This window comes from Rana temporaria, chromosome 5 (genome assembly GCF_905171775.1).
Source record: "Rana temporaria chromosome 5, aRanTem1.1, whole genome shotgun sequence".
NCBI lineage: Eukaryota > Metazoa > Chordata > Amphibia > Anura > Ranidae > Rana > Rana temporaria.
This window is the reverse complement of record NC_053493.1, coordinates 344024680-344048979: the sequence shown is the minus strand read 5'-3', so window position 1 is coordinate 344048979 and position 24300 is coordinate 344024680. Positions and strand designations below refer to the sequence as shown.

At 40.8% G+C, this 24300-nt stretch overlaps 1 protein-coding gene across 1 annotated transcript in view; it reads right to left on the bottom strand.

The window, feature by feature from the left end:
* LOC120941176 (polyamine-modulated factor 1-binding protein 1-like) overlaps nt 1–24300 on the bottom strand; it is a 512202-nt gene that overhangs the window by 387061 nt on the left and 100841 nt on the right. Inside the window, exons 7-8 of the mRNA XM_040354465.1 lie at nt 12672–12914; nt 10093–10323 (exon numbers count right to left, since the gene is read on the bottom strand). Of these exons, the coding sequence (XP_040210399.1) occupies nt 10093–10323; nt 12672–12914 (474 nt within the window). The remainder of the gene's footprint in view (nt 1–10092; nt 10324–12671; nt 12915–24300) is intronic.

Below are 24300 nucleotides of genomic sequence, written 5' to 3'. Positions count from 1 at the left end.
ACCCCAATGTCTCTTTGGAAATGCTGCCAAATTAACTAAATATATTTTAGCATCTCTGAATATCAAAAGCTGACAACTGGATGCCAATTGATTGTTAAAACCTAACCAGTATTACATAATTAATACCTGTATGTTTTATTATGTGTTTCTATACCCTCTCTTAGTAAAACAGTCCATATGTAAATCAACCCTGTTTTTATGTGGCTACAAGTGATACACTTTAAACTGCTCCATTTAGAAGAAAAGGACAAAGAACTGGGTAATTATACAATATAATAACTAATAGCTTTACTGCTCCATCCTTAAAAGGAGAATATGATAACATGGAGATTGTTTAAATGTCTAATGTAGTCTGTCAAGGATGCCCTAGAAACATTTGTTAACAGTTGATAAAATTAATTACGGTTATAAAAGTAATCTGATTAAAATCCCAACTACAAAGGAACTCTGCACAAATTATGCAGTGTTCATTTGCTGTCCAAAACCTGTTATTCTCTTCAGATGTCTCAATTACATGACAATATGAAACAAAGCCAACTCTCTTGACTTGTTCTAACAGTACCCAAATGATTCTTGGCATGTGTTCCTGGTCCCTCGAGTGCTCTAATTAGCTAAGATCTCCTCAATTGTTTTAGTTATAATTAGCGAGCATATAAAAGTAATGACGTATCACACAATGGCGCTGAACAGTAATTACCTTATTTTTTTTCTTCACATCAATGTTCCTAGCCGTGCTACCCTACAACACACTTCCTCCGGGCAGTGGTGCTTAATTCGTCGCTCATTACACAGAAGGCATACTACAACCTGGCACGTGGCCATGTTCTAAATTCCATGTGTGGAATGAGCAGTTGGATGGCAGCCAGCATTATTTATGAAACAAACAACTGTGCCATGTGCAGATCTGGCCCATGAGCAGTTTATTGGTAACAAAGCAGTTCCATTATTCAGCATACCAATATGGGAAAGTCATTTGTAGTTTCAAAATTATCACCGCACTATGGAAAGCATGCATACTGCTTTGCTTATAACTTTCTCATTTAAAGTTTTATTGCTTTAAAAACATTAAAGAGCAATTCCAGGCAATGGTGGTAAAGCGATCGGCAACTAAAGACATCCAGCAATCGCTGCAACTGTGCTTAGGGCTAAATGTCAATTTGCCTTAAAGTACTATATATGTACTTTAATTAATTCACTAAAATCTTAAATAAATTTTAACTTGCTAACGTAATTTCAATATTTTTTACTGACTCAATTCCTTGGATATCTTTTTATATTTTGCACTTTCCTCTTTTATATAGTTCAACTACCTTTTCCCGCAAATCCTTTGACAATTGTTTTGCTTTCACCATGACTCAGAATCCAGAAATGTCAGTGCAGCACTGGATGAAACATGTAAGGGTCTGCATGTTATCTGGCCAAAATCATATAGACTTTTGATCGGGGTCATTTGGGTAGTTTCTGTTGCCATTATGATATAAAAAGAGTAAACACAGTTGATTGATAATAAATGGCTTTAGCCAAACACTAACCACGAGTGAGAAATGTTTTTATGTTATCATTCATATTCTCTTAAAAATGGCCAAGAAATCATAAATTCTGCCAGGGTTTGTAAACATACAAGCACAACTGTATATGTGTATACACTGTGTATATTAGTAACAAGTAGAACAAAAATGACATAAAATAGCTGTACAAAAATAAATATCAAAATAACGTGATTGTAAAGCTTTGCTTTTTTTTTTTTTTAACTAAATAAATATGTCCCCACAAGAATCCCCCTTACATCAGGGTCCCCACCAGAGTACCCCATTTCATCAACTGTCCCCATCAGTTGCTCTGATCAGAGTCCAGCTTACATCAGTTATCACAATCAGACTGTCTGATGGATCAGTGGATGCACTCTCAGATCTGGGAGGGCACAACTAAAATCTGAGGGGGCACAGCCCATCCCAGCACCCTCTAGACCCGTGCCTGGCTGGGTGAAATTTTGCCTTTCCTTTTTTTTAGGCTGAATAATGTTACTAAACTTGACCTTGCTCTGCACTTTGCTTTCCCTGTTCCAAAGCTGTGCACATGCCTGTTTCCTTATCAGTATGGAATCCTAAGAAAGTGAGACCTGTAACTCCCAACTAATACAGGATGAAGACCTTAAAGCTGAAATTACAGGAAACCTTAAAGTCCTCAACCAATCATTATGTCCAGGGGAAAAATGGACTTGCTTGATCCTCCACCCCTGCAGGCTCCTTTGCACTGCTAGACTAGTCCCTGCAGCTTATTTGCAAGGTCCTTTGACATAATCTACACTGATGCAGGGACACTAAGAAACAGTGTACTGCTGGAGAATGGGGAAGGGCCATCTGCCAGGGAGAGGATCAGGTATGATGAACAGGGATGGCCCATCCATTAAGGGTGCACGGGCACTGGCCCCTTGCAGGATGACAGATGCATGAATTCCAATGGGGGGCTGTTATTTTGGGCACCTGATTAGAGCCAGAGGCTCTAATGGGCTTCACAAATAGGGTTGGTTTAGGATTCAGAGCCCACCCAAGTGTGTTACAATAGCGAATTAATATTCGCTTTTGAAACACTGATCCTTCTTCCAGGCAATCAAGAAGCAGGTCTTGAGACCCATCACCTGATTGGCTGAAAGGACAGCCAATCCTATTGGATGCCTAGGAGGACGGGAGGAGGCGCACGGCAAAAGTGAGGAGGAGGAGGAGGAGGAGGAGAAGACACAGGAGCCACTGCCCGCCACCTGCCACCTAGATGGGGTAAGTGCTGGATTGACTGGAAGACAGCAAGCGGTCACCGGGAGGGGGGGGTGTGGGTTTTCCTCCCACCCCCCAAAAAAACCTGTGACGAATCCTATTTAATTTATTCATAAACGACCTAAAGGATGGGCAATAACTTCTCTGCAGGATGTGGAAACCTTGCAAGAAGATCTGAACAAATTATTGGGGTGAGCAACTACATGGCAGGTCGGCACGATCCTGTGAACCATCGTAGCTCTACGCCGGTCCCTTTAAGCGGGATAGCAGGCGCGGGGGAGCCTGCTGCACTGCGGGGGTGCCATTGATAGTGACTTGCGGTCGTGATGATCGTGGGCCCGAGAGCAATCGTGGGCACGAGAGTCAGAACAGGACGTGTGTGTGTGTGTAAACTCATGAATCCCTGTCCTGTTCTGTGAGGAGAGAGAGAGATTGTGAATTCCTAATAGCTAGGAACCATGATCTCATCTCCTATAGTCAGTCCCCTTCTTTCACAGTTAGAACACACAGTCAGGGAACACAATTAACCCCTTGATTGCCCCTAGTGTTAACCCCTTCCCTGTCAGTGACATTTACACAGTAATCAGTGCATTTTTATAGCACTGATCGCTGTATAGATGCCAATGGTCCCAAAAATTTGTCAAAAGTGTCTGATGTGTCTGCCATAATGCCACAGCCTGATAAAAATACACACATTTTATCCTGGTTAGCCAGGATAGTTTTGAGGAGGGGGAAGGAACATTTTTACAAATAGTTAGGCTCTGGCTTTTCTTTCACTTTAATGTAGAGCAAACAAAGGAGTTTCACCCCAATACAAACAAGCAAAGCTGTGACAAGCTGCTTCAGGGGAACCATAAACACGTATTTTTTAGAATTTCACAATGGCCCATACCGTCCAAAATAAAGGATTTCAAAATAATGGATTTTCAATTTCCAAGGTTTGCCCAGCTTTCCTCTAGTATAACTGTGACATAGAAAATTGTGCTGTCAAAATTTAGTGGGAAAAAAGATGACATTATTGATATCTATTCTGAGTTCAGATGACAGTACACATTGACCATGTTCCACTTCAGCTTACAGAGAATTTGAAATGCGTTTATTGAACACAATACGCATGATAATGTGAACTGCCAAATGATGTCCAGTTACACTTTTCATCAGACTCAAGTACAGCCAGAAACTAAAAAAACCCCAGCTCTGATCATTTTCCCTTTTGTGTCAAAATACAATCCCTGAGACCTTATGCACACTGAACGTTTTTTTTTTTTCCTGCTCCGGGGGTATTTGGTATTTTTTTCTGCCTCTAAACGTCCCTGCATGTAAGCTATGTGTCCGTGCACACATAGGTGTTTAGAGGGAGAAAAAACCCACAGCCAGGCATCCAGGTGCAGCAGAGTTTTGGCAGAAAAAAAGCCTGATGTGCCTAAAACACACAAAGAGCATTTAGAAATTGAGCATTCATTTATTTCAATGCCTAGAATAACTAATTATTAAAGTCCACTGGTGGCTCTAAACGCAGTACACAAGTTTACAAGCATCATACATTATCATCATTATCCCTGCCAAAACACTCCTGCCAGGAGGAAAAAGGTCTAGGTAGCAAAACGTCCAGTGTGCATGAAGCCTGAATATTAGAGGTGCACCGAATGGAAATGTTGGTGATGAAAACGAAAATGCAGGCTGCATTTTGCATTTGACCATAAACCTAAACCAAAATGTATTTTTTTTTATCTCATTGTATTATATTCAACTTTTTAAAAAGATCATGATTTTAAAATGAATATAAATTTATTGTTTGGCCATTATCCACACCTTTAGCGCAATAAAAACGTGCTTACTGCATTTTTGGCCAGTTAAAAAAAAAAAAAAAACACACCAAAAATGCACCTCTGTTAAAATGCATCAAAACGCAACATAAGCACAGTAAAATTGCTGTAAAATCACATGCATTTTCGGCACCTTTTACTTTATTGGCAAAATGCAGATTTTTTTTTTCAGACGCCAACATTTTGGTGCATCTCTACTAAAATATGCCATTATTCATCAAGTGACAGAAAGTACAATGACTATCAACAATGTGCATAAGCTGAAAGAAGTCAGAAATGCATCTAGAATATAAATCTGCAAGTGACAAGTGAGCTTTATACAGAAGATGCAGCTGTGCATTTCCTAAACAGCTAAATGGATTACCTAAATAAAAATAAAAAAAATGCTGTATTCAGGTCAGGGCTGGTGCAAGGATTTTTGTCTAGTTAGGCAAAGGTGCATTATGCCGCCTGGGGACAGGTTCTCTTTATGAAACAACCTGGGTCTATTAGACCATGCATGTCTCCTCTGTACATTACTGCAGCTGATAGAACACTATCTGTGTTCTATCAACCGCTTCATTGGGCACTAATCCCAGTGATTGACAGCTCAGGACCAGGAAGTGACATCATACACCTCACTTCCTGGTCTGTGCACAGGAAAGAGCCTCAGCTAAAGGAAGGTCCAAGGAGATCCTTTTGCCCTTCCAAGCTACACCTGCCATGATTGCATCGGGACCGCTGGTGGGACAGCGGAGCCCGGTGAACATGGCCAGGGGGGATGGCACAGCCGCTTGTATTATTTCCACACTGAAAGCTTACAGTCGGCTCTTGCACATGGGCACAGAAATTGCCAGGTTTTTAGATGTTGAGTGTGAGGGGACAGAGAGGAGAGGGGAGGAGAGAAGCTGCCCATTACCAGACTATTCATGACTTTACCTCACATCCACCGGAAGTGCCGCTGTTTGGCGTTTTTACCCGTTTTCTTGATGTAAGCACATTTTTTACCTTTATTAAACACAAAAGTGCTTACATACTTCACTATGAGAGCTTTTTATTTCCATATTTGCTCCTGATATATGGTGTGGCTATCCTGCTGAGTGGACTTCGCTTTTGCCTGGACCTGTACCGTTTATTAGACACAGAGAACGTCCCTCGACTCTATCAGCACGTGGAGGATTCTGTGGAATACGAGTTACCCACTGTTTGGATCCTGTCCCAGGCTTTGGAGGATTTTGTTGATGCACATTACCCAGTGACTGGAGGTAAGCGCTCTGTGAGCCCAGGCTTAGCGAAGTGTATCCAGATTCTTCACATTGATGTCCCAAGGGCAGAAGACTTGTTTATCACTGACACATCAATATTTTTCACTCAAATTTCAGTTTTGGACTTTATATTGGATTTAGTTCCATTCTGGGGTGTCTTTCACTTTTATGCACAGCCCATTGGTTTAATTTACAAATAGATTGTTATCAGTCCCCATGGACTGTCTTGTTATTCACGGTTAGATTTATTTGCGCTCATCATCCTTTATTAATATCCCTCAAGAAATGTATGAAGTTAAATGAATTCCACCTTTCCAACTGCTGGAATATTGTACAAGCTTGGTTTCATAGACTGTTGTATACTAGATCGTTTGAGGTGTGGCTGTATCCCATTGTTCTATTGCTTCTGTCTGCCTTGGGAGCAACCTATTATGGGACGTTTATGCTTATGTGGATTGGCCTAATGTACCATATTTATCGGCGTATACCGCGCACTTTTTTGCCCTGAAATTCAGGGCAAAATCGTGGGTGCGCGATATACGCCGATACCCGCGCCGAGTTTGAACTACTGCGCCGGCATATACCGAGCGCAGTACACTCGTGTATAGTCGGGCAGGCTCGGCTACTCTCGCAGTCACGTCCTGTACGTACAGGACGCACAGGACGTGACCGCGAGAGGAGCCGAGCCTGCCCGACTATACACGAGTGTACTGCGCTCGGTATATGCCAGTGCAGTAGTTCAAACTCAGCGCGGGAAGTGGGGATCGAGTGGGGAGGACACCGCAGGAGGACGCCGGACCCGACGAGGAGGACACCACCACCGAAGCCGCAGACGGACGCCGGACCCGACGAGGCCGCCGATGGACGCCGCGCAAGACACAAAAACTGTAAGTACTAAAATCTTTTTTTTACAGAAATGCGGGTCCACTTTAGGGGTGCGCGCTATACGCCAGAGCGCACAATACCCGGATAAATACGGTATATGCTTATGTGGAATGAGCTCTGTGCCTCAGCTGTGACTCCCGTGCACATGCTCAGAAGCAACATAATTGGGGTTCGGCCATTCAAATGGTCGAAGCCCACAAACCCGGAAGAAAGACTTGGTAAGCGGGAAGCTCTGTCAGTGTTGACAGAGAACTGCTGGAGGGCTTAATTTTAGAGGCAATGCATAGTATGGCATGAACTTGCAAATGAACCATTTTATTTTTTTACTTTACTAATGCTTTAAAGACCTTGCAAGTATGGAAAAATATCTGTTGATTTGCCAAAAATGCGCTCAACTCTTAATTTGCTGAGTGGGGTCAGCTCTGCCCTGTGTCATTTGCTAAACTACTCCACCACTCCCGTCGTTTTCCTGTCCATAGCATTTTGACTAATTGACCTGTAGTCCAAGATAAGAACTGGAAGGATTAACTAGTCCTTTCGTGATAACACCAATAGAGCACACAGCTCTGTATTTCTGACAAGATCAACAGGTATTTTGACACTTATAAAACCAATATAAAAAAATGCTTTACTTAATGATACATTTGTTCGACCAAACACAAAGCAAAGAGGAAATGTTTGAAAGAAATACATTTAGAAAACAGAAAGTCAAATTTGTCCAAGTAGTCTTACATAATAACTAGCTTGTAAAATTTTATTAAAGCGGCCTACTCATTTTTTAAATAAATCTTGTACTCTGACTAAACAGTCAATTTCTTGCATAAGCCCTTTGTGACGGTTTGCTTTTGTTTGTTTTTTTAAGCATATTTTTTTCCCCGCAAATAAAATGCCCATTATGCACACCTCTACTTTTTTTTCTTTTGCTCATTAGTTTTACATAATAATCAAATCTTCACATTTATGAACACACACATTGTATACATTTTCACAGAATGAACTGTCAAAAGAATACTCTGTTATTATATTCCTTATCAGAGACCTAATCAGGCAATTGCACTAACTGCAATTGTCTTCTTTTAAGCAATTGCAGACAACGATAAAGGCAGGAACGCAAGAATAAGAAGGTTGCACAAGTGCACTCTTTTACCTTGTCATTAGTGGATTATTTTCTTACACAGTAAACGACAAGGCACCTCTTTCTACTTTTATTTTTTTTTTCCTCTAAAAACTCGCCTTTGATCTTGGCCAGTAATTATTTTTCTAGCAGGCATTCTGTGAGATAGGTTTTTACTAAATGTGACTGGAAAGGATCAGTAATATGGAGAGTGCTATCATAGTAGAAGCTAAAAACACCATTTTAATCTGTTATGGATAAAAAGAATTAATTCCAGATTTTGTTTTCTTCAAACATCACTGCCTTTCATCATTCATTTATAGTTGTCCTAAAGCACTTTCTTAGATAAAAAGTACAGATTCTTTTGCTGAACAAAAGTCTATGCTCAATATAAACATGTTAAAGGCATGAGTACCTAATTTTTCTGAAACAAAGTAAATTAAATCCAAGAGGTGATTTGGGCACAGGTTCCAAAATGTCCTATTAAATCAAGAGCACATACGTTGTAAAATGTATGTTATTTATTTTACGTACTTTAAGCCCTTTCTAATAGACTTACTGATATATATATATATATATATATATAAAAAAAAAAAGATTCTTATTTCTTAGTGTGCACTGACCAATTCAACTGGGAAAATTGCCCTATATTGACTTGTTCATTGGTGGAACTTCCACCATACTCCAGGAGATGACCAATGAATTATCTCTAGTGGCAAACTGAAAAAAGATAGCCCCTGGCTGATAGTTTAATGAGAAGTACAGCCAAAGCTTGTTTGGCTGCACTTCTCCTGTGGATCACAGGAGTGCAGGTAGTTCTGCACACCTGTGACCCGTTTTCAGCTGAAGCCCGCTGTCGGCTTATGTCACAGAGCTGGTCCAAGCTAGGGCAAGATTGCTACAATGAAGTCAGGATTTGCCCACATGCCTGGACTGGCACCATGTTCAGCCTCTCAGAGATCCACATGCCTGGACCGCTCCCGTCCCCCTCCACAGCCCCACACTACAGAAAGCAAGGGGGGCAGAGCAGACAGTGGTGATTGATAGTCACCAGCTCTATGCTCAGGGAGCCTTAAGAACCAAGCGGTCTTAGAGCCGGGGATCAATTCACATTGGACCTAGGTAAGTAGGATTTTGCAAGAAAAAAAAACTCATACTTCTCTTTTAAGCATTAAGTCCTCCCTCCATGCATTACTTCAGTCAGATTTCCCAGTGAAAGAAATTTCATATTTTTTTATTCACTTATTACAAAGTTGTGTATTTGTTTAGTGACACAAATAAAATATAGCATTATCCCCTCAATTTTATTGTATTATAGTCCAAGTCCTTCAATTAAGCCAAAGCCATAATTGGTGCAAAAGAGGGAGAAAGGCTGGTGCCATGGAAGTCAGCGATTTTCTTTTTTTATTATTGCATGTGAAGAACCGTCCCAATTTTTTTTTTTACTGTTCACAATCAACAATAAAACAATGTTTTCACCGACTTGAATGGCACCAGCCGTTCGCTCTTTTTTTGCATGGATTACATTCAGGTTTGCATAGACTTCCCAGGCTGAGTGTTCTTGAGGCTCACCAGGCATTGCACAGGAGGTAGTAGCTTGGATGAACCTGTCCCAAAACCAAAATTGAACCACTGATCCAGAATGTGAATTATCGGACATTACTCAGAGATATGGCACATAATGGCTCCATTACTTTGCACTACCATTTTTTTTTCCTTCATTAGAGACAATCCAGTGAGGCAGAAACATGTAGTAGGGCATTGCCTGCCACTGATTGCATAGCAGAAGCATTGATTTATAATATGGGAAAATGGAAGGATGAGAAGTAAACAACATTATCATTAACTTCTGCATAGATGGCAAGAGGTTTGCAGATCTTTTTTTAACTACTTCCAGTGGTCTCCTACAACTACTAATAAAAAGGGCAATATCCTGCCATAGAGATTATTTCAGCCCCTATACTGAAAAATCCTAATTTTGCTAGAATATTTATTGTCAGTTTAGAAAACGTTATTGGTAAGAGGTTAGCAATTCAGTGAAGTGACTGAATGACTAGAAATTGTGTCTTTTTAATAATGGAAAGTCAGTAAAATAAGACTGTCATCACTACAAACTTAATAAACGAATGAAAGGATTGCATAAGGGCAACAGAAAATTGCCTTGGTTTTCATTTTTGTTCATTCAAAATGTCATCAGCATGAAAAACTGCAGATTAAAACAAAAGTTAGAGGACAGATCTTACTATTTGTACCTCTCTAGTAGATTCCTTTAACTGTTCTTGCAGACAGCCTGTATGTTTTTCTAGCGACTTTATGGTGTCAATACATGTCCGATACTTCTTCTTACAGACCTCAAGGGCAGACTCTAATGTTTTGGCTTGGCTGCAGCTTTCAGTTATATTTTCTTCAAGTGCTCTGACCTGCTGCTGTAAGTGCTCCATTTCTGAATTTTGACCTTTTATGATTTGATCTTGAGCATCAATCTAAAAAAATGAGAAGAACAAAATGTAGGGTTCTATGTGGCCAGAAAGTTGCAGTTATGTGCTATTTAGATAAGACACACATGCTTATAAAATGTGAGGTAGGGAAAGTGTTAACATTTTCACATACACATGGGCATATCGCAGAAAATCAAAATGCATCATTATTTATCATCTTTAGTAAAATATATTATATATGTGTATGCATTTTTTTCAAAGATTCATGCAACACCACAGATGCACTATAATCACTAGGAAGTTTATCAAGAAGTACAAATTGATGTACTGCTTTGAAAGTATTGACTTTCAAACTTGTGTTATACAGCAGGGGTTCACAACATGGGCACCAGATTGCGTAATATTATCCCTCCAAAATAGATTTTTTGTATTTTAATCCACTTTTAAAATATAATTGAATCAGCAGTACATTCTCTAGAACATTGATTCAACTGCCTGAACAGAGGTCATTCCAGAGGCCTATCATGTCAAGAGATGAATTTTCATTGTCACATTTGTTTATTTAAGCCAGGGGTGCTTTTGAAGAGCGAGGGACACTTAAGCGACTTGGTAACCGATCGCGGGCCACAATTTACAGAGCTGGCAGATGACAGGCCCATATCCACTCTACATATGCAGAGCAGACAGGGGCACAGCCTACTCTACCCTAATTGGCCCTCCAATTCGATCTTCCCAGATGGAAGGGGACGGATCTTCCCAGATGGAAGGGGACGGATCCCCCCTTCTGTTTTTTTTTTGTGGATCGAATTAGAGGTAGGTGTGTGTAAATGGCCACGCGTTCGTTTACATCTGTGGCTCAATAGGAGGTGAACAAAAGGTCCAATTGAGTCGGACTGATCGTGTAAAAGGGGCCTAAGGCTGCTTTCACACTGATACGCTACGGTATATCCACACCGAGGGTGCAACGCAGTGCACCTGTGGCTTTCCTGCGAGTTAGCTGCACTTTGCTATAGGGGAAAGAGACCGCCGCTCCAGATGAGTGCACCTCGGTGGTGAGTGTAGACTCAGAAAAATCCAGTGGGTGCAGGCAATGCACGAAGCATAAATAGAAGCAAAAATGTATGCACTTTGCTATAGACTTCTATTAAATCCTGCAGGGGTGGTGCACTTTCTGAATTTCACCAACCCACAGGAATCTATGGCTCAGTGCAGGTAACCCGCAGGTGTTCTGCGTTGCACCTGCGAATCAGTTTGAAAGCAGCCCAGTAACCACTGCATAACAGATATGCCCATATATACACTGTATTTTTTTAGTAATAAACTTACCTTTAATAACAGTCTTCCATTCAAGTATCGCCAGCTGTTGCTGTCCCAGGCAGAGTGCAATTGGTATGACGCCACCTGTGACAGGGGTTGGCACTATACATGAAGCATCAGCTTATGTCCACTCGCTATTCCAGAGCAGGAGGTCGCGGGCCACATAAGAGGGCCCTGCGGACCACATGTGGCCTGTGGGCCACTGGTTGGGCACCCCTGATTTAAGCCAATCAGTGTCTAGCTACTGTTAACCTAAATTTGGGGAAGTGTGGAACTCCAGTGAGGAGATCTTGGCACTAAGTTTGCACTTTGGTACTACAAATGCAACCAAGAAGTGTTTCAGACATACAGCATCTCTGTAGTAACTGGAATGCAAAAGATCCATGGGAAATACAACCTGTGGTTGACATCAGTCAGTTGACATCTATGTACTCAAACTAATTTTTCAAAACTCAAAAGAAAAATTCACAATTATTATTTTAAATTGTAAACCCAATACTTCTTTGGAAGGCAAGTGCAGAAATATAGGCTACAGTAAGTTTTCTCAAAACCAGGCTATGAAGACTGACCAATCCACAAAGTTGTTAACAGCCAAATAACAAAGTAGCCATTCTACTACTAGCAGAGCCATAATGATGCCAGTCCAGCACCAACATTCTTAGACAAACAAAAAAAATGTAAGTACTATAGGCAAAACATTTTGGATAAAGTAGGGGAAGGTTATAACCCCAGTCAGATTTGTTTTTCCCCATCTGTGTCCTATTGTGGAGATTTCCCTTCACTTCCTGTCCCATAGCAAAACAGGAAGTGAGAGGAAATCCCTGCAAATTAGGGAATTCCTTAAGGACCCCCAAAGTCACCACAACTACTGTCCTTGTTGGAAGATTTCCCCTCTATTACTTTTCTGGGGACAACCCAAAATTTGGGATTTTCTTTTACCTTCACTGATAATGGGAAACAGGACAAATCGAGAGTGTGAATATCCTTAATGGGGTCACAGACAGCAATAAAAGCTGGTAAAAATTCTAATCCCTCTGTGCTATACTTTAATATATTGTATATCTCAGTGTCATCACCTGTTGTTTTGCCTCTTGGTAGGCAGCATCAACATTCTCCAACTTGAGTTGTAGTGATGTTATTTTTTCTTTACATTCTTGCCATTTCAACAGATCTGTTTGGTGGGATGAAGTTTCAGACATCAGGTCCTTCTGCATCAGTGAAGTCTTCTGGTTCCACCGTTCTAAGTCCATGGTATGGGACTGCTTGGTGTGGTCCAAATCATTCTGCAGTTTTTCTACAATCATCACATAATTCTGGATCTAAAATTATGAGTTTTTAATTATTGCGTTAGAGAAGTACATTTCAAGAAACTTTAAAAGTGCATTTTCACTTTTGCAAACAAATTGGAGTAACACATATGTTCTATTTGTTACATGCTCCTATTAACATAGCATCTTCCCTGTGTCAGTCAGCGGCAGCTGCAGGGGAGTGGAGAGAGCATTCCTACAATGGTCATTTGACACAGGGAAGCGGGGTCAGGTGACCAAACTGGAGCAGTCTGAAAATAGGTATGTATAAGTGTCTTTCTTAGGCCCCATGCACACGAGACGCTGGTAAACACGTGTTCAGAGGCATTTGGACAGCTTTTTCAACTGCCCCTGAACACATTCAATGTTATCCTATGTGTCCATGCACACAGTCACGTTTGTCTGTGTTTTTCGGCAGTTGCGTTTATGCTCGTTTTTTCAGAAGCAAAAAAATGGGTTCAGACGCAAAAGTTTTCGCGTATCAGGTGCAAATCGCAGTGAAAAAAACGCTAAACGCGGCAAAACGTGGTACCGACGTTTTGCCGCCATTTCGTTTATAGGCGTTTTTAAAGGTGACCTATTTTTTTTACATTTGAAATCTTAAAAATTATGGCAAATGATGAAAAACCATAAAAAAACATAAAAAATGTAATTGCTTGTATTGCATTGTGGACAATCCACAAACTTGTGGCAGGTGACGTGGCCAGGTGACGTGGCCAGTGGACAATCCACAACTTGTGGCAGGTGACAAGGCCAGGTGATGTGGCAGGTGACGTGACCAGGTCACGTGGCCAGTGGACAATCCACAACTTGTGGCAGGTGACATGGCCTGGTGATGTGGCCAGTGGACAATCCACAACTTGTGGCAGGTGACGTGGCAGGTGATGTGGCCAGTTGACGTGGCCAAGTGACATGGCAAGTGGACAATCCACAACTTGTGGTAGGTGACGTGGCCAGGTGATGTGGCAGATGACGTGGCCAGGTCACGTGGCCATTGGACAATCCACACCTTGTGTCAGGTGACATGGCCAGGTGACATGGCCAGGTGACGTGGCAGGTGACGTGGCCAGGTCATGTGGCAAGTGGACAATCCACAACTTGTGGCAGGTCATGTGGCCATGTGACATGGCCTGGTGACGTGGCAAGTGGACAATCCACAACTTGTAGCAGGTGACGTGGCAAGGTGACATGACAGGTGACGTGGCCAGGTGACGTGGCCAGTGGACAATCCACAACTTGTGGCAGGTGGCGTGGCCAGGTGACGTGACAGATGACGTGGCAAGTGGACAATTCACAACTTGAGGCAGGTGACATGACAAGTGGACAATCCACAACTTGTGGCAGGTGTCGTGGTCAGGTGACGTGGCAAGTGGACAATCCACAACTTGTGGCAGGTGACGTGGCCAGTTGACATGGCAGGTGACGTGGCCAGTGGACAATCCACAACTTGTGGCAGGTGTCGTGGTCAGGTGACGTGGCAAGTGGACAATCCACAACTTGTGGCAGGTGACGTGGCCAGTTGACGTGGCAGATGACGTGGCAAGTGGACAATTCACAACTTGAGGCAGGTGACATGACAAGTGGACAATCCACAACTTGTGGCAGGTGTCGTGGTCAGGTGACGTGGCAAGTGGACAATCCACAACTTGTGGCAGGTGACGTGGCCAGGTGACATGGCAGATGACGTGGCCAGGTGACATGGCAAGTGGACAATCTGCAGCTTGTGGCAGGTGATGTGGCAAGTGACACGCTAAATACACGTACACTGCTGCTCTCTCAGCTGCTACTCACTCTGGTCTCACAAAATGGCTGAAATGGTTAAATAATACTACTGTTTTTTGAGCTTAGGGAGGGTTTTATGATGTTTCTAAACCAAACGCTTATAAACGCAAACGCGGTAAAAACACAGTTTTTTGCGTTTGAAAACGTGTGTTTAGATGAGTTTGCATCTGCGTCTCGTGTGCATGGGGCCTTACACAGGTTAGAAAGTATAGGTATTAAGAGGGTGGAGGGGAGGCAGTTTCAGGTACCAACACAAGGTTTGTCTGTTTTCTTTTTTTTCCAGCTGTACAAGGAATATGATGAAGAAGAAGAAAAAAAACACACGACGACTGACGAGCCGTTGTATCGTAATGCCAAGGACTTGTGAGCACATTTCAAGGAGGGCGGGGTTTTTGAGAGGTGTTGTAATGATGGGGGACAATTTTCTTTTGAGTATCGCTGTGTATTACTTGCCCTTGACTCCTGCACTCTGTGTGTTACTTATCCCTGACCTTTCTGTGCTCTTTGTGCTTCACACTACTGGCTTCTCAATTTTGTGTGTTATACACCCGGTGCATAATGCATTCCTCACCCCTACACACTTTTCATTGCTTACCTTGCCTGCTTTTCCTAGTCCTGGCCTCTGAAATCTGTAAATTACTTACTCTTGGACTCTGTAACCTGGGTGTTACGTACTCCTGGCCCCATGCATTACTTACTGCTGATCTCTGGGCTCTTTGTTGCCTACACCTGACCTGACCTCTGCAGTATAGAGCTGCATGATTAATCATTAAAAGATCATGATCTTGATTCAAACCCCCAAACGATCTTAAAGCGAAGGACTGGCATTTTTTTTTCCCTTTTAAATCATAACCATGTTGTTTTCAATGAATCCTACATCAATCGGCATTAATATAACAGAGATGCATTGATTCCTTGGATTGATGACACTCATATCTCAGGAGCCAATGCGCAGCCTCATCGAGGCTAGGTACACAGGAAGATGACAATAACAGCACTAAAAACAAGGTAAATAGAGCAGAAAAAAACTATTACTACATTTTTTAGCCTGCTAAAAAAATCTGCATGGGGCAAAGTTTGTAATGTGGGCGGAACTCCGCTTTAATCCAGCATTTCCACGATTCATGTAAAAAATGCAGTGCAATTCCCCAGCTGTCCAAAAAAAAAAAGCAGCCAGCAATATTTATCAATAATCTTGCTCAGCTCTGAAAGAGAGTGATAAAAGAAACATTGGGGTTGATTTACTAAAGGTAAATTCACTTTGCACTACAAGTGCACGTGGAAGTGCTGTCACTGTAAATCTGAGGGGGATATACAAGGAAAATAAAAAAACAGCATTTTTGCTTGTACATGATTGGATGATAGAAATCAGCAGAGCTTTCCCTCATTTCAGATCTCCCCCTCAGATCTATAGCAAGTGCACTTGTAGTGCAAAGTGGATTTGCCTTAAGTAAATCAACCCCATTGTATTTTCTTATCTGTCCTTCTGTTTTTTCATTCACAGATCAAAAAGGGATAAACTTTGGTCTGCAAATGAAGTCAGTTTAAAGCAACAATTTACTCTAATCAGCCTTTTCCATTTGATTACTATTTTCCTGCTGATTTTTTTTTTTTTTTTATAAACTATTAATAATTAAAACTTTATATTTTTGTTTGCTTTGTTCATTAATATTTTTACACCTTTAACATATATTTACACATTTCACATTGAAGAAAGCACAACATTAAATATATATAATATATATATATATATATATATATATCATTTGTAAAATAACTTTTCAATGCTTTGTACCATTGCTGACAGGTGTAAATAAAAAAGTTGTAGTAGGTACAAAGAAAAAAAACTATTAGGTCTTATTTTATTGCCATCTTGTTTGATAACCTAATGTTCAGGGGTTGTAAATCTTTAAAATAAAAAAGTTCTTCAGAATCGTGATCTTTATTTTAAGCAAAAAATAAATAAAAATATCATGATTCTCATTTTATTCAGAATCGTGCAGCTCTACTGCAGTCTGTGTATTCCTTACTCTTGACCCCTGCACTCTGTATGGTATGCACTCTCGACCTCTGCACTCCCTGTGTTATGAACTCCTAACCCTTGCACTATTTTCTTTATGCACATTTGATCCCTGCACTCTGTGTCTTACACTCTCCTGAACTCTGCACAGTGGGTAACTAGTGCTCAGTAGGTCTGTTACTTACTTTTGACCTAGAGTAGAGTAGGTTTAGGGTTCAACTATACCCCTTTAAAGGGGCTGTAAAAGGTAAAAAAAAAAATCCCTAAATAGCTTCCTTTACCTTAGTGCAGTCTTCCTTCACTTACCTCATCCTTCCATTTTGCTTTTAAATGTCCTTATTTCTTCTGAGAAATACTCACTTCCTGTCTGTAACTACACGCAGTAATGGGAGGCTTTCTCCCTGGTGTGGAGAAAGCCTCTTGAGGCGGAAGGGGGCGAGTAGGAGTGTCAGGATACTCTCTACTTTGCAGATAAAGGAGCTGTGTGTTAGTGGGCGTCCTGACACTCCTGCTTGCCCCCTCCCCCCTCAAGAGGCTTTCTCCACACCAGGGAGAAAGCCTCCCATTACAGTCCTAATCCGGTTGGTTTCAGCTCAAATGTATATGTCCATTACATGTCGTTTTCTAGTTGGAAATCATTAAAAGGCACTCTTACATCACTGGGCTTCCCTGTCTGTCACTGAACAGCCCTTTCAAGAAAAACATCCCAGTCAGGTCTTCTCCCTTGTGAAAAGCAAGTCATGACCCCATTCATTCCTAATAAGGAACCATACTTTTAGTGGCCCCCAGCCATTTAGTGGAATATGAACCACCCATAGAATAAATGTGTTTATGGCATGTGTGTGCATTAGGCACACGACCCAGATGATTTTTTATTTTCTTACATGAAGAACTCAGGAAACAGGATAAACGTACAATAAGTATTATAGTGTGCATGCTAAACTGAGGGGAGTAGGGAGTATACATAAAGGAAGACGTTAGATAGTATATACTAGAAGCAGGTAAAAGGGAATAGATGAACAATCATCCTTCATGCCTGAAGTTTATAGATGCGCTCTCTGGGTTTCAGGGCTTCCTGAGAAAGATAATTAAATGCTGTACACTAATGGGTCTGCACTGAAAAAAACATGGCTACAACTAAACATTAAAATGGAGACACAGATCTCACATTTCACAAAAAATGGTCCTTATGGCAGACAAAAAATGAGAGAAGCCTAAAAAAAGAGTTCTCCTCAATAATGTAAAAGGCACTGTAACTGGCAGAAATATACTTAACAGTAACATTAATTCATACAACGGACTCTAGAACAGCCAAATATTAGCATCAAACAGGATAGAAGGTGTTTAATATGGAGTAGGGAGAAGCTGAATGAAAGAAAGGAAGGATAAAGATCATGGGGAGAAGTTATGTTGCATAAATTATGGCTCAGACAAACACAAGAGAGCTGACTATAAAGGGGAAAACGGAAGGACAAAAAAAAGAGACGGGCCTTTCTTTGCATCATATTTTACAAAGTCACAGAGAGCTTTATTGTTTAGTTACTAATTTCTATTCTAAAAGTGACTGATTGCACACCACATCCTGCTTATTCTAAGAAGTTCAGTGCATGTTTCCATTGCTTTCCATTTGACTTGTAAAATCATCTTTATTCAGAATGCAGGACCTCTTTCAGTCCAACGATCTCATGCAAAAAGCACAAAAGAACAACACTTGCCAATTTGAGAGGTTATTAAAAATACTTGGAAAATCCTTATAGCTCTTTACATCTCATCTAGGAGCACAGTAATCAAAAGAGCATGTAATCAAACAAAAAGAAAGTTGGAATCCACTTGTCTTTGTTAATGGATGCCGCAGTGAGACTCTAGAGTGAACGCACACACGTGCCCCCATGGGAAGCCACTTTCCATAGGGGCATTGGACAGAGAGGAGGAGCCAAGAGTGCCGGTGGAGGACACGAGAAGGGGAGGTTCTGGGTCACTCTGTGCAATTTCATTAAACTATTTTCTGCCTCTGAACTGTTATCAGTTAGCATTGTTCTCTGCTATCTCGGTGGACTACAAAACAACTCCCATGTTATTTAAAAGAGAGGGAGGTATTATGTAGTCCAAAACACACTCCCTTTCCTAGGGTGACAGCACTGCTCAATACCACTGTCACAGTAAGACAAAATTGTGTTAATGGCAGGATCACTGAGTTAAAATTTTAAATTCAAATAAAGGATGAAAAAATAAATTCAACAAATGTAGCCACTATATCCAAGAGCTAGATACACTCTAAAAACCTCATTGGTATTGACATGTGTGGTGTCATCGGGCCAGCATCAAAACAGCTCCACAAGGCAAGATATTTAAATGATCGCCAAATTATTTTAATCATACATTCCAGGGTAATGTATGATGCAAATGATGTGCAGATTTTAAACAACTGTTAATTTTCCTAGGAGTGGCCAGGGCCCTGAAACTCAACATTTCATTGCAGAAACTGCAGAAAAGTTTTGCACCACTGGTGTCGAAGGGCATACAGTGGATATAAAAAGTCTACACACCCCTGTTAAAATGTCAGGTTTCTGTGAAGTAAAAAAATAAATAAAGATAAATCATTTCAGAACTTTTTCTATCTATAAACAAACTGAAATCTTTCAGGGGGAGAAGTAAAAAAAAATAATAATAATAATAATAATATTGTGGTTGCATATAACTGGGGATGTAGCTGTGTTCAGAATTAAGCAATCACATTAAAATACAAAATTTATGAAAAGACGAGAAGAAAACTGGTCAGGGAGGCTGACAAGAGGCCTACAGCAACATTATGGAAGCTGCAGGAATATCTGACAAGGACTGGCTGTGTGGTACATGTGAGAATAGATCTCCCGTAATCCTCATATGTCTGGGCTATGGAGTAGAGTGGCAAGAAGAAAGTCTTTTCTTAAGAAGAAAAACATCCAAACCCGGCTAAATATTGCAAAAACACATCTGCGGTCTCCCAAAAGCATGTGGGAAAATGTGTTATGGTCTGAGGAAACCAAGGTTGAACTTATTTCCAAAAGATATGTTTGGTGCAAAAACAACATTGCATATCACCAAAAGAACACCATACCCACCGTGAAGCATGGTGGTGGCAACATCATGCTTTGGGGCGGTTTTTCTTCAGCTGGAACAGGGGCCTTAGTCAAGGTAGAGGAAAATTATGAACAGTTCCAAATACCAGTCAATATTGGCACAAAACCTTCAGGCTTCTGCTAGAAAGCTGAACATGAAGAGGCAATTCATCTTTCAGCATGACAATGACCCAAAGCATACATTCAAAACAAAAAAATTACTTGAGCAGAAGAAGATTAAAGTTTTGTAATAGCCCAGCCAGAGCCAAGACCTGAATCAGATTAAAAATCTGTGGTGTGATCTGAATAGGGCTGTGCACAGGAGAAGCCCTCACAATCTGACAGATATGGAGTGTTTTTGCAAAGAGTGGGCAAATATTGATAAAGATGTGCCATGCTGATAGACTCATACCCAAAAAGACTGAGTGCTGTAAAAAATAAAAAGGTGCTTCAACAAAAAGTATAATGCCCTGTACACACGATCGGTTCGTCTGATGAAAACGGACCGATTTCATCGGACGAACCGATCGTGTGTGGGCCCCATCAGTTTTTTTTCCCATCGGTAAAAAAAATGAGAACCTGTTAGAAAAAAAATGATCGTCTGTGAGGAAATCCATCGGTTAAAAATCCATGCATGCTCAGAATCAAGTCGACTCATGCTCGGAAGCATTGAACTTCACTTTTCTCTGCACATTGTTGTGTTTCACGTCACCACGTTGGACACGATCAGATTTTTAACAAATGGTGTGTAGGCAAGACTGATGAAAGTTCGCTTCATCGGATATCTGATGAAAAAATCCATTGGTTCGTTTTCATCAGATGAACCGATCGTGTGTACAGGGCATTAGTTTAAGGGTGTGCACACTTATGCAACCATATATTTTATTTTTATTTCCTCCACCTGAAAGATTTCAGTTTGTTGTTCAACTGAGTTGTACAGTTTATAGGTCACATTAAAGGTGGAAAAAGTTCTTAAATGATTTATCTTTGTCTTTTTGTTTACATCACAGAAACCTGACATTTGGGGATGTATAGACTTTGTATATCCACTGTACCTACAATAAGAAAGGGATTATACAAATTAAACCTGCATTAAAGGTGTACTGGGAAAAGGTATTTGCTGTTCAAAATTAATATTAAAGCAAGACTTCAGCTAGCAAAAAGTGTTGTGAACTGATAAGTCATAGATAAAATTGTTTGGTCATAATAACATTAGACATGTTTTGTGCAAACTAAAAAAAAAAACATTTCAGCAGAAGAGCACCATGCCAACTGTGAAGCATGTTGGTGAAAATGTTATGGTGTTGGGTTGTTTTGTTACTTCGGGGTCCCAGTAGGTTGCATTGAGTCTACTATAAATTCTACATCACATCAAAGTGTGTTTTATAAAAATGTATGGCCAGGTGTCAAAGTTGAACCAGAAATTGATTATTCATCACTACAATTATCCAAAACACACTAGCATATCCACTAAGGAATGGTTTAAAAATATGACATGGAGGCTTATGAACTGACCTAGTCAAAGCCTTTATTTGAATGCCATCGAATCATTGTGACGGATTTGAAACGGGCAGCCTAATTGCAAGATTTTGTGGGTTTCCTTGCACAAAGGAATTTTGCATGGAGGAGTGCTCAAAAATGCTATTTGTCAATGTCAGAGACTGGTGGGCAGTGATGCAAAAAAAGTAATTTGAAAGGCCAAGAGTGTACTTACTTTTTGCACAGTATACCATTGCATAAATGTTAATGAATAAATTATTGAAAATGCAAATTTTCATTGTGATTTTTTTCAAGACACCATGTGGGAGACAACCTGGTTTTGGTGTTGGGCATATCAATTTGTCCAAAAGATTACACCTTCTTGGCCTACACAAACAAAATATTAGGTTGTAGGGGTCTGAAGTGGTACAGAGAAAAATGGCACAGCTTCAAATGAGCTTACCATCAAACCTAGAGCTCTCATGCTAAATTGCAGGGTTGTATGGCTCCTGAACTGTAGAGTTTGAATCTGGGAGCTGCGGGTTGTCAGTTTTTTTTTTGTAGGGGGGAGCAAAGTAAGGCTAGCACTAGTGTTAATAATTTGGGTGAACACTTGTGGCACGAAAGAAATTTGAGCCTCCGGTCACTCCAGGTACGATTTAAAGTAGTGCGATTTAAAGCTTGACTTCAATCACTACTTCAGCACTACTTCTATGAGATTTGTAACAATTTGTTATGAGAGGGGCTGTCCATGTCACAGGGAGGAACAGTGATGTAATGAACAAATGTTTAATTAGCAAAGGGTTAATATTTAACTTTCAGGCTCAAGCAGTGCTGATATAGACACAGGTACGACTTGCAGTACAGTTTATATTATAGTCCATGGGTGCTCAACCTGTGGCTCTCCAGCTGTTGCAGAACTTCAAGTCCCATCATGCCTCTGCCTTTGGGAGTCATGCTTGTAACAGTCAGTAGCTTGCAATGCCTCATGGGAATTGTAGTTCTGAAACAGCTGGAGAGCCACAGGTTGAGCACCCATGCTATAGTCTATGGCAGTGAAATCGTGCTGAAATCCTGAAAAAGTAATACATGAACTACCTCTCAAATCGCACTACTTAAAGACATACCTATTAAGACACTGCCATAGAAACACATTAGATGCTACTTCAGGTATGATTTGTAAATCGCATGTCATACCTAAAGTCGTACCGGTGTGACTGGGGGCTGAAGGTAGCATCGGTACACTAGAAAGATGGGGATATGCAAGTAAGCATGCTAATGTCAACATAAGCTACAAAGTCTTCATGCAAACATTTTTGGGATTGAATGACATTTATTACTTGAGCCTGAAAGAAGTTAAATATTAACCCTTTGCTGGTTAAACTTTTGTTCATAACATCACTGTTCCTCCCTGTGACATGAACAGCGCCTATCACTGCAGTAGTACTGAAGTCATATGAAATCTCAAAGAAGAGTACCGAAGAAGTGGTTGAAGTTGGCCTTTAAAATCGCACAACTTTAAATCGTACCCGGTGTGACCACAGCCTTCAGATAGGGCAAATGCCCCCTTTGGTTTTGAACAGTAAAAAGGTTGGAAGAAATCCATTAAAACCTTTCTGCAGTTGGAACAATGGCAATTATTTCATGATCCGAAAGATCTACAAGCGTAGTATTGATATTTTCCAGTCTGAGCGGAAACATAGACAGATTGGAGAACTTAAAGCAGTGTAGCGGTAAAGTACAAAGCTAAAGCTCTGCATTCTGTGTCAACAATTATAGTTGCAATTTTGTCCCTAAACTCTAGCATAGCTGTAGAGTACACCATGGAAAAGGCTGAGGAAGGAGCCAGGCCTGAAGGTGCTAGGGAGGGAGGAGTGTGGTCTCAAGTAGAGAACAATAATCCAGGCTTTCATTGGCAAGTCACTCTGGACACTGCAGTGGATCATGATTTGGTGAGGGCCAACAGAGCAGGACTGCCCTCCCAACATTTGGAATACAACATTTTCTACTGCTATCTAAAGTGACTTAAACATCAAAAGGAACCTTGGTTGCACACAAACCAACTGCTAAAAGCAGGAGTGGTAATGGGCCAAGGTGGCTGGGTCACTGTAGGCAGCAGCAAAAAATAAGGTGAAAAACTGCATGCCCAATGCATTTAGAGCAATGGTGGGAAATCCTGCCTTACAATGATACGATGGGAAAAAAATATGTGGAGCACAATCACAACACCACTTTGGACATATCTACAAGGGAGTCTTCAGAGTCATCACAGAGGCTGTGCCATGGCTCTGGATGTGTCTGTGTCTAACCAACACAGTACACATAAGTATGAAAAGCAACACTATCAGAGCCTAGTGCCCAAAGGTCACACTACACAATCTCTCTGGTGAGATTCTGGTATGGCCCCCCAAGGCATAGTCAATATGAATTACTACAAAAGGCGCTCATCTGAGAAGCATATCAATGAAACATTGATTAAAAAGTTCCTGAAACAAGAAAAATGACAAGTAAAAATGGTAAATTGTTTCTCAACACTACCCTCCACAAGTTGGCCCTGCTGCTGTCGAAGAATGGTTTTGTTGCTCATCCATACATACATGGGAAAAGTGAGCAGAGCCACCCTAGGAAGGGAAACGCGTTACCGACTGGACAGAAATAAAAGAAAAACATATAAAAATAGAAACTAATGCATTCACCACATCTAAGAATTGGTAAGCTGCAGTACATTATATTTCTGTTTTTGGGTTTTGATACACTTTAAAAGGCATTGTTTCTACTGTAAAGAGATTATCTCATCACACTTTAACATGTGCTGAGAATGTATATGGCATTTGACCCCCTTGTCTACTAGTAAAATCCAGAACATTCTTAGACAGGTCTGGAAAGTGTAAAGAAAAATCAAGTTTAATTCCTTAACACTTTTGATGCCATGATCCTGCCTACATCTCTACTCCAGGTGGCTGGGCCAGTTTGGAAATTTCCACATATCTATAAAGAAAACAATAGCTTTAAGACCCTA